At 35.4% G+C, this 15,867-nt stretch overlaps 1 protein-coding gene across 2 annotated transcripts in view; it reads right to left on the minus strand.

Annotated features, from left to right (window-relative positions):
• The window catches only part of KIFAP3 (kinesin associated protein 3), a 136,961-nt gene that overhangs the window by 65,026 nt on the left and 56,068 nt on the right, over positions 1-15,867 (minus strand). For both annotated transcript variants that reach the window (XM_040986822.1, XM_040986823.1), the window contains exons 11-15: positions 12,695-12,795; positions 6,604-6,712; positions 2,378-2,490; positions 1,479-1,644; positions 426-551 (exon numbers count right to left, since the gene is read on the minus strand). In XM_040986822.1, the coding sequence (XP_040842756.1) occupies positions 426-551; positions 1,479-1,644; positions 2,378-2,490; positions 6,604-6,712; positions 12,695-12,795 (615 nt within the window). The remainder of the gene's footprint in view (positions 1-425; positions 552-1,478; positions 1,645-2,377; positions 2,491-6,603; positions 6,713-12,694; positions 12,796-15,867) is intronic.

The following is a 15,867-nucleotide window of genomic DNA, read 5'->3' on the forward strand; positions in this document are numbered from 1 at the left end:
TATGTGGGTAATAATAACATAGGTGAGCTCACTTTGAAAACTGACTGAGCCTTGTCAGGGAACACTTTATTAGCAGAACAATGGACTTATGACTGCTTATGAAGGACTACACTATTGTAATAAAATAGGGGAAATCAGTGGGGGTGGGGGACTTGGAGAGGGAGTAAGGGAAATCCCAGAGCCTATGGAATTGTATCATAAAAAATAATAAGTCCATAAAAATGGAAAGAAAAAAGAAAACAAAATGTACTGAGCCTTGCATATTTGTGTGTTATACTTAAGTTCTATTATAATTAATACACAATGCACACACACACATAGTATAAAAGATACAGGAAGTATTCACAAGTGCAGAATCAATATTTTATAGTAAAAGAATATAAGCAAACCCTTTTACATACCAACATGAAAATAAAGTAAATTACCATTAAGTAATTCGATGAGGGCAGGGATTATCCCAGATTTGGCCAGCAATGCTGCACAAGAGTCATCCATAGACACAGTCCCAATCATTATAACCACTTCTAAAACAAGATCATCCTCTGCAGCTCCTAGGAAAGTCAAACCATGGAAAGCTGTCAGGAAACGGTCATGCTTCAAATTGATACGTATTACCAAAGTTTGAGTATGCAGAAATGATCATGAAGGCTATTAAATTATTCCTATGAATTCTTGACATACTTAGGAGATTTGTTTTTTTCCAACTTTACATTTTCATTCATGAGATTTTATGCTATTGAATAGCAGTAGAGGAAAGTGAAAGTAATTCTTGAAAAAGCAAATGGATACCAATGTAGATACAGAAAAATATGATTAATTTTCAATGGCTCAAATAATTTTGTTTGTATGGTTGTATGTATAGAAGAGGAGATGTTATTTGGTAATTTAAATAAAGTAAACTTTTTTAAAGATTTATTTATTTTTTATTGGAAAGTCAGATATAAAGAGAAGAGGAGATATAGAGAGGATGTTCTATCTGCTGATTTACTCCCCAAGTGGCTGCAATGGCTAGAGCTGAGCAAATCTGAAGTCAGAAGCCAGGAGCTTCTTCTAGGTCTCTCATGTGGGTGCAGGGTCCTAAGGCCATGGACTGCCCTCCACTGCTTTCCCAGGCTACAAGTAGGGAGCTGGATGGGAAGTGGGGCCGCCAGGACAGGACCTGGTGCCCATATGAGACCTTGGCATGTGCAAGGCAAGGACTTCAGCTGCTAGGCCACTATACTGGGCCCAAAAGGTAATATTCTTAAAAATTTTAAAAGCAAGAAAGACAGGATAGTGAAAATAAATTAATATTAAGAAAACAATATTAAGGAAAAACAGAAGCAAAAAGAGTCACAGTGACCAATCTGTGGGAGAACACAATCGTGGGAAGAAAATGTTTTGCCTAGGTATGATAAACACAAAATAGTCTTAGCAGCCGTATCCACAAGAGACAAACGATGTAGTAATTGCGTAAAAGTAAAATACTCAGCACAGACCTGGTTTTAGTTTATCCTTGAGATATGGAACCAATTTGTACTCCTTAAGAACCAATTCCCAGTCTAAGTCTGGAATGGTCAAATTTGCAAGAGTTCCCAAACATTCAATCACAAACTCCTCCTCTTCATCATTAGAGATTTGGGCTGCAAGGTCCCCAACATAATCCTGAATAAAACAAATAAACGTAAAATATTATATGTAAGAACCAATGCGATAATCTAAACCCTAGGAAAAAAAATCAAATATCAAATGTGATTATCTTGTTTTGATAATCTGTTATCAAACTGCTAACAGAGCCTTTGCATGAGCTGGTTTAAGGCAAAATGGCTCTTGGGGTGTAGAGTTAGGATAAGAATCACAGAAGAACAATAGCAACACTAAACGTGGCTGAGATATCTAAGTCTTGCAATAGGAAGGAAGTTCACAGCTATGAGTCAAATGTGTTCAAGAATTAACAGTTGGTAAGAGACCCAAAAAGGCTGCTTTTCCGAATGTAGCAATTTAAAACTTAAATTCCTTTTTAAAAAGATGTGTTCATTTTACTTGGAAAATCAGAGACTCAGAGAAAAAGGAAGAGACAAAAGGGAGAGATCTTCCATCTGCTGATTCACTCTCAAAATGATGACAATGGCCAGAGCTGGGCAGGTTTGAAGCTGGGAGCTAGGAGCTTCTTTAGGGCCTCCAGTGGGTGCAGGGACCCAAGGACTTGGACCACTCTTTGCTGCTTTCAGGCCATAGGTACGAGGCTGGATCTGAAAGTGGAACAGCTGGGACACAATCCAGTGCCTATATGACACGCTGGCACTGCAGCTGGAGGATCAAACTGTTATGTCACTGTGCTGGCAGCAAAACTTAAATCTCTATTCGGACAGACAGAAAGCCAATGAGCTATACTTACAATGAACAAATTTTTAGTTGGTCCATCATGCTGGGAAATGTTTCTAATCATTTTCATCAGTAATGGATCTTTGAACTTCAGAGCCCTCTTCATAAGCATCTTTAGCCCATTTCCTGACACAAAACAGAAAATTGCCCCAATGAAGGTTAAAGTAATATAATAATAATTTTCATCAACTTCTTAAAACAGAGCAAACCACTTTATAACCCATAAAAGCATAAATTTTAAGTGCAGAATCTGATGAATTTAGATAAGTGTGTTCACATGTCAACATACTGTATTATTTCCACTCACTTTGCTAAGTTCCCTTGTGCTCCCCCCCAGTCAATCCTATTACCTACATAAAACCAGTTTCTTCTTTTCCCTTTCTTCTTCCTTTTTTTTTTCTTATAGGTTAGTTTTATCTGTTTCTGTAACTTTGTATAACAGAATCACTTTTTTTATACCTGACATATCCACTGTAACCTAGAAAAACTGTACTTTTAAAACTACATCCTAAAAATGTAAACATGGAAATATATAAAGTTTCAGGGAAAGACTAACTCTGCTTGTAACAGACAATAAGTAGTAACAAATTAAGTCTCCAAAATAGGCAAAATTCTTTAATGGAGAATGTCACAGCTACTACTAATAACTGCTTCAGAAAAGTGCTCACTCATCAACAAAGTAAAAAAGCAACCCACAGAGTGGGAGAAGATCTTTGCACACGATATAGACGATAGGGGGCTAATTTCCAGGATATGCAAAGAACTTCAAAACAACCAAAAAACCAAAACAAACAAGCCACTCAAGAAATGGGCACGGGAAATGGGCAAACATTTCACAAAGGAACAAGTCCAAATGGCAAACAAACATATGAAAAAATGTTCCAGCTCCCTAGCAATAAGGGAAATCCAAATTAAAACATCGATGAGGTACCACCTAACACCAGTAAGATTGGCCCACATAAACAAGAACACCAACGACGCTTGCTGGCGAGGATGCGGGGAAAAGGGAACCCTACTCCACTGCTGGTGGAGCTGCAAATTGGTACAGCCTTTATGGAAATCAGTCTGGAGAACACTCAAACAACTCAAAATCTGCATACCATATGACCCAGCAATAGCACTCCTAGGAATATATCCAAAACACCTGTTTTACGACAAACCAACATGCATCCCTATGTTCATTGCAGCACAATCAGTAATTGCGAAAACATGGAAGCAACCGAAATGCCCATCAGCAGAAGATTGGATAAGAAAGCTTTGGTTCATCTACTCCATGGAATACTACTCAGCTATTAAAAAAAACAAAATGCAGTTCTTTGTGGCTAAATGGGCACAACTGGAAACTATAATGCTAAGGGAAATGAGTGAATCCCAAAAGATTAGATACCACATGTTTGCCTTGATTTAACCTGTAATTTTTTGTTTGGTTGTTTGTTATTTTTTGAACCTGTCATTGATACTGTCTCAACCCAGATGTTTCGAAGAATGGAACTTGCATTATTTTTAACATATTGTTTACCCAATACTATGTCAATTAATTCCATAATGTTGTATAATGATACTGAGGCCTTGTTGGGGCTTTTAACTGACTGGATCTTTACTCTGTTAGACCTATCTTCAGACCATAGAAGGTCTCCCCAAGAGGCCACTGAACTTATCTGGACAATAAGACGCTGAACTTTATGCTAGGCATGTGTTTGCAAGCAATGAATCTCAACTGAACTTGAACTATGGTTATGCAGCAAGGTGGAGGAATCCACCATGGGGGGAGGGATATGGGGAGGGGTGGGGGGAATCCCCAGCGCCTATAAAACTGTACTACATAATACAGTGTAAGCAACAATAAAAAAAAAAAAACTGTACTACATAATATAATGTAAGCAACAATAAAAAAAAAAAAAAAAAGAAAAGTGCTCACTCACATGAAGTGATGTTAACATACCTCACAATATGTAGAGAGAAGAATCGCATCTTTATTTCAACATACACAAATAAGGTTTATGTCACAATTTTGCCTATGTTCTCTTTGGAGGGCAGGAATAAAGTTTTAAGTTTTTTCCCCTTTCCTTATTTGTACATTATTTATAATCTAATTATGATTATTTACAATGAACATGTATTACTTACCTTTCAAATAAGGAAAAAAACTAGTTACTTAGTAAAGTCTGAAATACCACCATTGCAAGGGATTCTTTTATCCCAAACTTTCTATTTCTTCTCCTTTCTGGGAGAATGGGGGAGGTGAGGGGAGAAACTCTACTTAGCCGACCATCCCAGTACCCGAGGAAGGAGAACGGCCACCCGATATCAACCCAGGGTCACAATGGGGCGCACACAGGTCCTTCTATGAAGACAATATGGCAACAATAACCCAGAATGTCTGTGTTATCACTCCTTTGCAACAGACAAACCTGTATGCAGCTAGTTAGGCTGCCACCTGTAGTGCTGACAAGCCACACGGGTGCTCTTTTGAGTTGTTGCTGTTCTGCGTGTTGACCCAGCTCCCTGCCAATGTGACAAGAAAGCGGCAAAGGATGGTTCACCTGCTTGTGTCCTACATTCATGGGGAAGACCCAAAAGACAGCTCTTGGTTTCTGGCTTCTGCCTAGCCCAGCCCTGGTCATTGTGGCTATTTGAGTAGTGAACCAGTGGATGGACAATTTCTTTCTTGCTCTCTGTGCTTCTCTCTCTCTCTGCCTTTAAAATTAATAAATTAGGGCCCGGCGCGGTGGCGCAAGTGGTTAAGTCCTCGCCTTGCATGCCCGGGAACCCATATGGGCGTCGGTTCTAATCCCGGCAGCCCCGCTTCCCTTCCAGCTCCCTGCCTGTGGCCTGGGAAAGCAGTCGAGGACGGCCCAAAGCTTTGGGACCCTGCACCCGCGTGGGAGACCCGGAGAGGCTCCTGGCTTCGGATTGGCATAGTATCGGCCCGTTGCGCTCACTTGGGGAGTGAATCATCGGATGGAAGATCTTCCTCTCTGTCTCTCCTCTCTGTATATCTGCCTTTCCAATAAAAAAAAATAATAAAAAAAAATTAATAAATTAAACCTGTAAAAATTTTCAGTTAAAGCTAAAAGACTATGGTTTATAAAATGTGATTAAAGATATAATTGCCTTCCTTCATGATGTAGGAATATTCTGGCATTTAAGGATTATAGCTATCGAAAAATAGGCTTTAAAATATATTCTACCTTGTGATTATTATTTTGTTCCTTTTTTAACACTTTCATTTTTTCTAATACAAACAGAATAGTTTTTATAGATACAATCCTAAGAAGATAACCATATTTCCATCTCTTTCTTTCTATCCCTCAATTCCCCTCCTTTCTTTTTTCATTTTCTTTAATCTTTGCAAAAACATAACTTCTCAGTCTACTTTATAATCATAGGTCTAGTGCACTACTAAACATATTAAAATAGTAAAAAGCAGAAAAACCACATTTACAAAAGAGCATAGAAAAGGGCTAATAACTAACCAAATGATAAAAAAGTGTTTCATTGTTACATATTTTTGTGTATTCTGTATCAGCATATCAGAGAAAATACATGATATTTGTATGATATTTGTCTCATGGAACTGACTGTGCTAAGCATAATGGTTTCCAGTTGCATTTGCTTTGTTGCAAAAAAAAGGAATTTTTCATGGGTTAGTAGTACTCTATAGAGTATACACCACATTTCTTTTATATAATCATCAGTTGATGGGAATTTGGGTTGATTCCACATCCTAGATATTGTGCACTGAGCTGCAATAAACACGGGAGTACAAATAACTCTATCATATGCTGGCTTCATTTTGTTTGAATAAATTTTCAGGAGTAGGATGGCTGCCATACAGTAATTTTCAGATTTTTTTTTAAACATTAGCTTTTATTTATTTGAAGTACAGCATTATAGAAGGAAAGGGATAAAGGAAGATAACCCATCATTGCAAGGAATGAGCCAGATGGAAGCCAGGAGTACCAGCTTCCACAAGGTCTCCCATCAGGGTGCAGGGGCCCAAACACTTGAACCATCATCAGCTGCTACCCCAGGCACATCAGCAGCGAACTGGATCAAAAGTGGAGCGACCAGGGCTTGACCTGGTGCCCATATGGGTTGCCACTGCACCACAACACTGGCCCTATTTTCAGATTTCTGAGGAATCACCATTTTGTCGTCCATAATGTTTGTACTAAGCTTACAAATGCCAATCACTGTATCCTGATGAAACAACCTATGAAACTCAAAAGCACTAACCTTCACAGATAAGTTGCACATTCCTCTTGTTAGCAGCAAGATTAATGCAGAAAGAAATGAGTTCTAAGTCGATTCGTTCATCTGAACATTCAAAGAGCATCTTCATTAACTAGTAAGAAGCACAGGTCATATTTTACTCAAAAACAAATACCAGAAACAGTATATTACAATGTTTTAGACTGTATGATGGAAATAGTGTAATATGATCTCTATTATAATATATAAAACTGGCAAGATTTCAACTATAAATAACTGAATAAATTTTAAAACTACTGGCTACTCAGTATCAAATATAAAATATCAACTGCAGTGACAGATGTAAAGAAAATTCTTTATGCAAAGATCACATAACACAGAAAAGAACACAATTCTTCTGAAACAGAACTGAAATAAAATAAGAATGATCGGGAAAAGGAAGGCAAACCTGAGAAAGTAAAAGACAGATCCGGCTGGGCTGTGAAGTAGGTAACAACAATTTGCATGTGAGAAAAGGAGAAGGGTAAGAGACTCCCCAGGTTTCTGCACTGAACAATGACATGCATGGTGGAAACTATAGAAGAAAACATTCAAGAGAAGATAGTGATTTTGTTTTAAGACATATTAAGCTTAATTTGCACACATAATAAATCTAACATAGCTAGTTTTCAGTAGTAGGGAGATATGACTGCAGGACTGAGTTCAAATAAACCGACTGGACTGCAGGTCTGATTCAGGATTGTCATACATGGTTGATAGCTAAAGCTACAAAGCTATAGTTCAGATCCAGGAATCTGGACATGGTATGATTAGAGAAAATAACACTGCTAGTAAGAAAATAACTCTGCTAGTGAGAGCCTTAAAAGTAGTATTCAAAAAGGCAAGAAGGAAAGGGTAGACCACATTTGCCACTCAGCAGTAATCTAGATTTGTCATGATGATACTGCTATAAAAAAGGGGAGTGAAGCTGTCTTGTGCTGAGTTAAACTGCTTAAAGAAGCTAGTTTCTCTCACTGATCTACCACCAAATTAGCTTAAGTATATAGTACATAAATGTTTTTTCTTAAGTTACCAGTAACATGTTGAAATGAATTCTAATATTTATCACTTAAAATTTCTTTTATATTGGGGTAATATCTTTTTTAGAATAACATGCCTTCATGAATCTAACACAGTGACCCCTTCCAGATGTATTTTAGACCGCCATCCTGATATGTCTTTTAAAAATTTCTCTTTATGTTAGCTCCAGATGATTTCTGAGTTTCAAAAAGGATAATAATTAACATACAAAACTCAATCATATTCTACTGCTTACTAATGAACAACTGGAAATCAAAATTAAAAACACAGTAGCACTAAAACTGTTAAGTAAAAGTTCAAGAAAAGCATTGATCTGTATGCTGAAAACAACAAAATGATAGCAGGTGAGTGGTGGTCATGCCCTTTCTTAGAGGGCAGTTTTTCAATCACAAATTATGTGACTAGTGAAAGTTCTTGATAAAAGATCATCAACACTGCAGAGTGCTCAAGGAAAAAAGGAGCATGTGGCAGAACAAAATAATTCTTATTTATTGCATATGTACTTAAATCTCGCTATCACCTGCCAGTTAATTATATTATAAATAAAATTTGTGATAAAACTTATAACTAATTAAAGATGTAGAGGGTAGTCTTCTAATTAATTAGTATGGTTTTCTTAGTGTAATTCAAAATGTACATTTTTTTTTCTATTTTAACTGAGAATAAGAAACTTCACAAGGATGAAAATCTGCTACATTCAGTAATTCTTCAAAGGAAAGCAAATATTTATTGTTAATAAAAATTTTTACTTCAACTTAACCATTGGAAGTATTTGAAGCTACTCTGAAAAATGGGGTTGCAGGTAATCTATTTAGAAGTTAAGCATTTTATAAATAGTAATTTCCAAGTTAAATCTTATACAGAAATAAGATAACCATTTAAAAAAATAATGGATGTTTAAAAAAATTGCTCAATACCACTGCAAAATCAAAGGAAATTAAGAATAAATTCAAGTAGAATGTACTGTGATATAGAATTAATTTTTTATAATGAGAAAGAGAAACACTTCAGTTTTAATTGTAGCATTCAAATTTTAAAATAATTGGGCTCAAACTCTACAGGTAATACTATAGGTTTAATTTGCTTGCTACCCATGGCACTTCAAAAGTGAGTGCAATTGCTGACAACTAGGAAATATTAAAATGAGATTTGTTCTATTTTAACTATATCTATTGTCATCTTTTACTAATTTAACAGGAAAGCACCAAAAAGGCTTCGGCCTGTGCAATGAAGAAGCAACAGTGTTCAATCAGACAAGTCCCATGTTGGGTATCAGATACCAAGACTCACGGCTGAAATCACTGTGTCTAGACTCTCTGGCACCTGACTTCACTTATTTACCAGTGACCAGAGGCCAACCCCCACAGCTCTCAGCATTCATATACACCTCACCCACCCCCACTCCCCTGCCCAAACATCTTTGAATGATTATGCCAGAACTTAGCATGCCTCAGGAATCTCTTCTGACTGGCTACTCCCTAACTCTCCTGTTTGAAGTGATGTTCTGGTTTCTGAACTTCAGCAGATAATGGCAGGCAAGAGCAAAGAGGGCTGTCAGAAAGGACGTTTACCAGCATTCAGCTAAAAGAGGCATACAGATCAAAGACAGGCCAAATAGGACAACCACGGTGGAAAACATGTGGATTACTACCAAGACGCTTGCACACTGCTCTTGGGTTAAAATATTAAATAACACTATGACGTCACTACCTAACCATGTATGCTGATTGGCCGTTTTCTTACCAGTAGATACTTTAAATGCATCTGGATGGCATTTGCACCCATTTAAACAAAACATGCATCTTACAGGTCTAAGTAACAATGAACTGCTAATGTGAAATCTAAACTATTATTAGAATACAACCATTAATTCCTGGTTATCCCCAAATATGCTTAAATAACCCATCCACTGAAACCACTAAAGTCGCATAAGAAAAATGGCAGGACATGCCCCTCCCCCCCCAAATTTTAAGGGTAATAACATAATAGGGGAAGATATTCATAACACATTGACTAATTATAAGCATCAAGGAACAAAGAAAGGAAAGCAATCTAATATCGATACAGATTATGAGGAATGTTGTACATAAAACCATTTAGTTGGCATGCTAAATATTTTCTAAAAGAGGCTCAAATTACAGCTTAATCTTACAAAACACACAGAAGAAAAGTAGTATTTAAAATGGACTATGAATGGTTACAGATGACACATACTACTTGATAGCTGACTAAGAGTATCTAAGTTTTGTATGGTGATTTGCAGTTTATAAAGCTCCTTTATATATATTTACTTCCTAAAACATAAAGAATATGCTCATATTAAACTTTCTGCTATCACTGAAAAATGATACTGAGCTACTGATTTCCTACCTTCAAAGTCATTTTAGGTTTCTCTTTTAGAAAGTCATGTGCAATACTTCAAGTCCTTTACTGAATAAAAATTAATGTGCGTAATTTAAAAAAGATCAGAACACTGTATTAACCATAAGATACTTCAATCCCATTTCTGGACTTCTTTAGTAAGCAGATTAATCAGTTTTTGTCACAAACGAGTTTCATGCTTTACAGGCATTATAACCATTAAGTGACAAATAGCTGTGAAAGGGACATGTGGTTTTTAACCTGCAAAAGAAACTTGGAAATTTCACTTAACTGTTTATTTACTTTCCATAATTTTTTAAAAATCTGGTACTGAGTGGCAATAAAGCTTTGCCAACTTTTTCCTAAGCATGTTAAAATTTTGTACTGCTAGGTATAAGTTATAACCAAGATGTCAATTTAGGAGCAAACACATTTAAAAATATCATTTGGCTTTCTCAAAATACCTCCTCCTCCTGCTGAAAGCTTCAGGAAATTCTCATCACTTAGTAAAATAACCTCACCATTATCATAATATCATAATAGCTGTAACTGCATAAAGGAAAAAAAACCCGCAAAATTCTATCAATGACTTTCAGAAAATTTTGTTCTTGAAACGTAGATGATGAATATATTAAAAACTCTGTGAGAGACATCTGATTTCAGAAAACTGGCAAGGAAATATGTATAACTTCCCTGCAATGGTATGGGAGAACTTTCTACTTCTAAACCTCTAACCTGTAATAATAAAAATGTTCAAAAAGTAACCCAAGAGGCTCTTGCTTCTGATAATAGGAGGAGAATTCCATATTCAAAATAACTTGCTTTCTTTTTTAATCCCTTCTTGATATGCATTCATTTTTCCTTTATTTATTCTCTTTACAATCTGTATCTGGACAAAAATAGCCAATGTAGTCAAGAATATTATTCTTTTTTGGCTGCTTTCCAATTCATATCCTGTAGAAAATGAAGTTCTGACACTAAATGGGATCAGAACAGGAACACTCTTTGAAACTGCAAAGCAGAAACCTTAGAACATATGGTGCGAGACCGCAGTAAATCACCTGTAATCTCCCCTTGACGTGGCTACTCTTTTATTGAGAACTTGTTTGACAAAGAGTTTGATCACACTTTGCATTGGCTGCAGCCTGACACGCGTTATCTCTAGAAGAAGCCCTGTTTTGTCAGAGATGTGCTGCATATTTTTTCAAGGGATGCCTATTTTCTATAAACAAGCATTATCAGTTTATTCCATATGTGAAATGATAAGAAACTGTTCTTTAGGTTTTAACAATTTTTAAATTCCTTTTAAAATTCAGGAGTAGTGAATTCAATTGAGCGCTATCTTACTACCTTGGGATGAATAGCATGGATGGCCAGAGTCAAGAAACGGAAGTACCGGTATATTCTTACTGGTATATTTTACATGGTATATTATTTTTCAGGTAACACAATCAGTAATTCATCTTAGGCTACGAAAGAAATGTCTATTAAGAGTCTTAAGGGAAAGATTTGAGTATGAATTAACATGCTTCTAGACCTTAAATCATATTTTTCCTGCATTTTTTGTTATTTTGTATTATATATGTTGCAATTTTTACTTTATCTACTTTTTTAGATAACCATTTTATAAAAAAAAGAGGTCACACTGAAAAGCGGCTTAGCCAATTATCAGATGCTTAAATTGGCTTAAAAATGATTAGTGAAACAATAGCAAATCTATAGATAAACATTCCTTAGGTGTAAAAGACCATGCATTATATGTGTATATTTATAGATCTATTTTTACATATGTGCTATGAAGACAAAAAACCTGATGAAATGCTTTACTATTAGAAATACAAATTAATATAATTAATCATCAATGAACTAAAAGTCACATGATAATCTTAGAAAATATTTATAACCTGACAGTGTAAAGGTATTATACACATTGATTTTCTTATGAATATAAAAAGCTTAATGTGTCAATAGAAAAGTGGAGCTTAGAAAATGGGAAACATAATGTTAAGTCTCATCAATATTTATAAAGTGCAAACAAAGAGAACATTGAAACATTACATCTTTTACAGAAATGATAAAGTTTAGTAATATTAAAACTGAAATGCTAGTTGGAAATATAAATTTATACCGTCTTAAAAAGATGATTTGGTAAAATTGTGTCAATGACAAAAATATTCACACGTTTTAAAATATTCTACTTTTTTGAAATTCTAAGTATAGAGAAATTAAGAGGTGTAGATAAGCATTCATAACAGAATCTCCATTCCACATTAATATTCACACTATTTTTATTTGCCTGCATTTGCTTATGTATGTTTAAATGTGATAAACTGGAAAATGTTAACATTCTATTTAGTAGTATTTAAATTATGGTACAAACAGAATATTATACATGCCTTAAAAGTTTTAAAGACTATTCGATGCCATGAATAAACTAATGACCTATTAAATAAATAAGGCAATTTGTAGAATAATACATGCAATATCATTCCAGTGCATTACTAGCTTTTAAGGACAAAGAAGGGAGTGCATCACATGTCAAATGCTTCCTCTGCGTCTGAGATAACAGAAACATATTTGCATCTTTCTACAGATAATACCTGAGAAATCTAGAGAAAATGGTAAAATGTATGTATTTCTTACATGCTTGTCTCGGAGCACTTAATCCACTTACCTGAGGTATACAGTCAGTGTATGCAAACATTGATTTAAAGCGGTCATCCATGCTGATGTGGTAAAGAACGCACATTGCTATTTGTTTGTAGTTTTCATTGCCTACGAATAAAATCGTGGATATGATGATGCATATGATATTTAAATTTTCAAATTAAAGCAATATAGTTTTTAACCTACCAAATCAAATCTTTATGTAATCTTAACTTGCAAAATATCTTGAAATCCCTATTTTAAACCTAAGGCTAGAGTACACTCCTCTTTCTGCTGAAACATCACTGATTTCCAAGACAATTTCTATCTTACACAGTGTATTTTAAAAAAAAATGAATCACAAACTAAAAAAAAAGTCATGGTCAGTAGTCAATTGTAAAGTAGGACTGATTCATTGCTCTCTCCTCCCCATTTCATTAAAGTATGCGAATGACAGTGATGATATATAAAAAACAGCAAACAAAAATTGATTCCTTTGAATCAGAAATGGGAAACCACCGAAATGAGGTAAAAAGCTTAAAAATATAATGGAAAAATACATGACAATAAAATATTAAACATTACAAGCAAAGTGAACTCAAGCCTAAGGTATGTCTCAGAGTTACTTTTTTAAAATATATGTGCTGCTGAAGCGAGCACAGAATTACTTTTTTTAAACCTAAAAAAATTACTTACTTGCCTTAATTTAATGCAGAGGCAGAGAAAGAGAGAGAAAAATCTGTTTGCTGATTCACTTCTCAAAAGCTCATAGCAACCAAGCTAAATCAAAGAGCTCTGACTTCTGTACGTCTCCAGGAACCTCAGCGTCTGCTGTCACCCAGGGTGCACATGAGCAGGAAGCTGAATTGCAAGTGGAACCAGTAATGGAATCAGGCAACTGTCAAGGATGTGGGCATCCCAACGGCGTCTTCACCACTGCACAAATGCCTGCCTTCTTACATAACTTTCAAGGCAAGATTATCCTAGTTTTTATATACTTTGCAACTAAAACACAAAAAGTAAGACGCTCTACAGATTTAAAAAAAAAACAAATTGGGACTTTCTTAAGTATTTGACATCTTTCACTTGCTTTCAGATAGAAAATACTTCAGAGAAAGATTTATGATGTCAGAATCAGTGACAAAAACTGCAACTAGAAAAGTCTTCCTAAAAATTTTACCTGAAGAGGCCAGTGCAATAGCTCAACTGGCTAATTCTTTACATCCAAGAGTCATATCCCATATTGCTGATTCATTTCCTAACTGCTACACTTCTCCCCATCCAGCTCTCTGTTTATGGCCTGGGAAAGCACTGGAGGATGGTCCAAATCTTTGGGATGCTGTACCTGTGTGAGAGACCTGGAAGAAGCTCCTGGCTCCTGATTTCTGGATCAGCTAAGCTTCGGCCATTGGGGTCATTTCTTTCTCTCTGTGTAAATTTGTCTTTCTTATAAAAATAAATACATCTTAAAAATTTACCTACAAAAATAATATGCCTTTTGAAATTTCCGTGTTATGAGAAAAGCTTGAAGATACTGGGAGTTAAAAAATAGCAGCCACACAAAGTGAATTTCATTGATCAAAAAATTTTCCATTACATTCATACATATTTAGTATTTTAACCTTGTGTCCACACTAATACAACATTATTAAAATTACTAAAATTCTTGCTTGCAAAAGTTTTGTTTATGTTTTTATTTTTTGAAAGACACAGAAGGCAGAGAAGGAGAGAGAGAAAGAGATTAGCTGATTCACTCTCCTAATTTTCCCGAAATGCCACAATGGTTAGCGCTTGGCAAGTCTGAGTCAGAATCCAGGAATCTCCCAAGGACCTGAACCATCTCCCAGGCACATTAGCACGGAGTTCAGATTTGAACCAGTGCTCCACTATGGAATAGCAGGGTTACAAACAGTACCATAAGCTTCTGTGGCATAATGCCTGACACATATTTAATAATTTTTTTAAAACTGCTTCACTGATTTTTTTTCATATGTCAGGAATATCTTCCCAAGGTAATCAGAAATGTTTTAGAGCATATAAGCTTTGATATTCTTACAAAGTTTAGCATTTATATGGAAACTGTTCAATAAGTATCTGCTATGCCTATTCTGAATATCCAAATGTGCAAATTGATGAAATAAATCTAATCAAAGATAAAAATTTCTAGAAGTGTTCTGAGGTATTAACAGGGTCTTTAGAATTGCTTATTTTAATTTTTATTTGCGAAGCAAAAGAGGAGACAGACAAACATAGTCAGATAGAGATCTCTTTCTTCTACTGCGTCTCACTCCAACTGTCCACAGAAGCTAGGGATGGGCCAAAGAGGAGTCAGTAGCTCAGAACTCCATCCAGGCATGGACTAAAGGAGGAAATAGAAGCAGGATGCGAGCCCAGCTATTCCAACCAGCACTGCAGGTATCCCAAGTAATATCTTAACTGCTCATCAAGTACCTACCCCAGGCTTCTTTATAAAGTAAAATAATCATAATAATAATCACCATCATAATAGTAGTGACCCTTTGCCTCCTAACCATACTTTTTACTTCCTTATTATTTGAGATATTTTCACCTAATATAAATTAAAATAAGGCAATGGTCTTTCATTGTGTAACTCACTGCATTATCTCCAATCAGAAAATGGTAACTAGCACAAAGCAGGTACTTAATAAAAAAAAACTGTTCGTTGACTAATAATATTAAGACAATTTATTAAGTTTTTGTCATATATTCAGAGCCATACTACACATACTACATGCATTGGTTCTTTAATAATCCAATCTGTCAAAGAGGTCTTATGATTTCTGCTTCAAATGAGGAACCTAAAAAAAGATGCTTACCAGACAGACAATCTTGTAAATGGCTGAGCAGGCATTTAAACCTGGGCCTTTTTGATTAAAATTCATTACCAGGTTTCAATATAATATCTTTTTAAACATTTTAATATCATAAGGTGAAACATTTTACTAAGAAATTTATTACCATGCAGTGTAAATAACATATATAATGATAGAGTAAATCATGTTTTAAACATAGAATTCATTTTAATTTGGGTCCAGAAATTATTCAATTTTTAGAATTTTGGTGAAGCCTATTTCCTTTTGCTTGTAAAAGAACAAGTAAATTGGGCCCGGTGGTGTGGCCTAGCAGCTAAAGTCCTTGCCTTGAATGCGCCAGGATCCCATATGGGCGCCGGTTCTAATC

Source organism: Ochotona curzoniae, unplaced genomic scaffold (genome assembly GCF_017591425.1).
Source record: "Ochotona curzoniae isolate NIBS_2020 unplaced genomic scaffold, NIBS_Ocur_1.0 contig_4558, whole genome shotgun sequence".
Taxonomy (NCBI): domain Eukaryota; kingdom Metazoa; phylum Chordata; class Mammalia; order Lagomorpha; family Ochotonidae; genus Ochotona; species Ochotona curzoniae.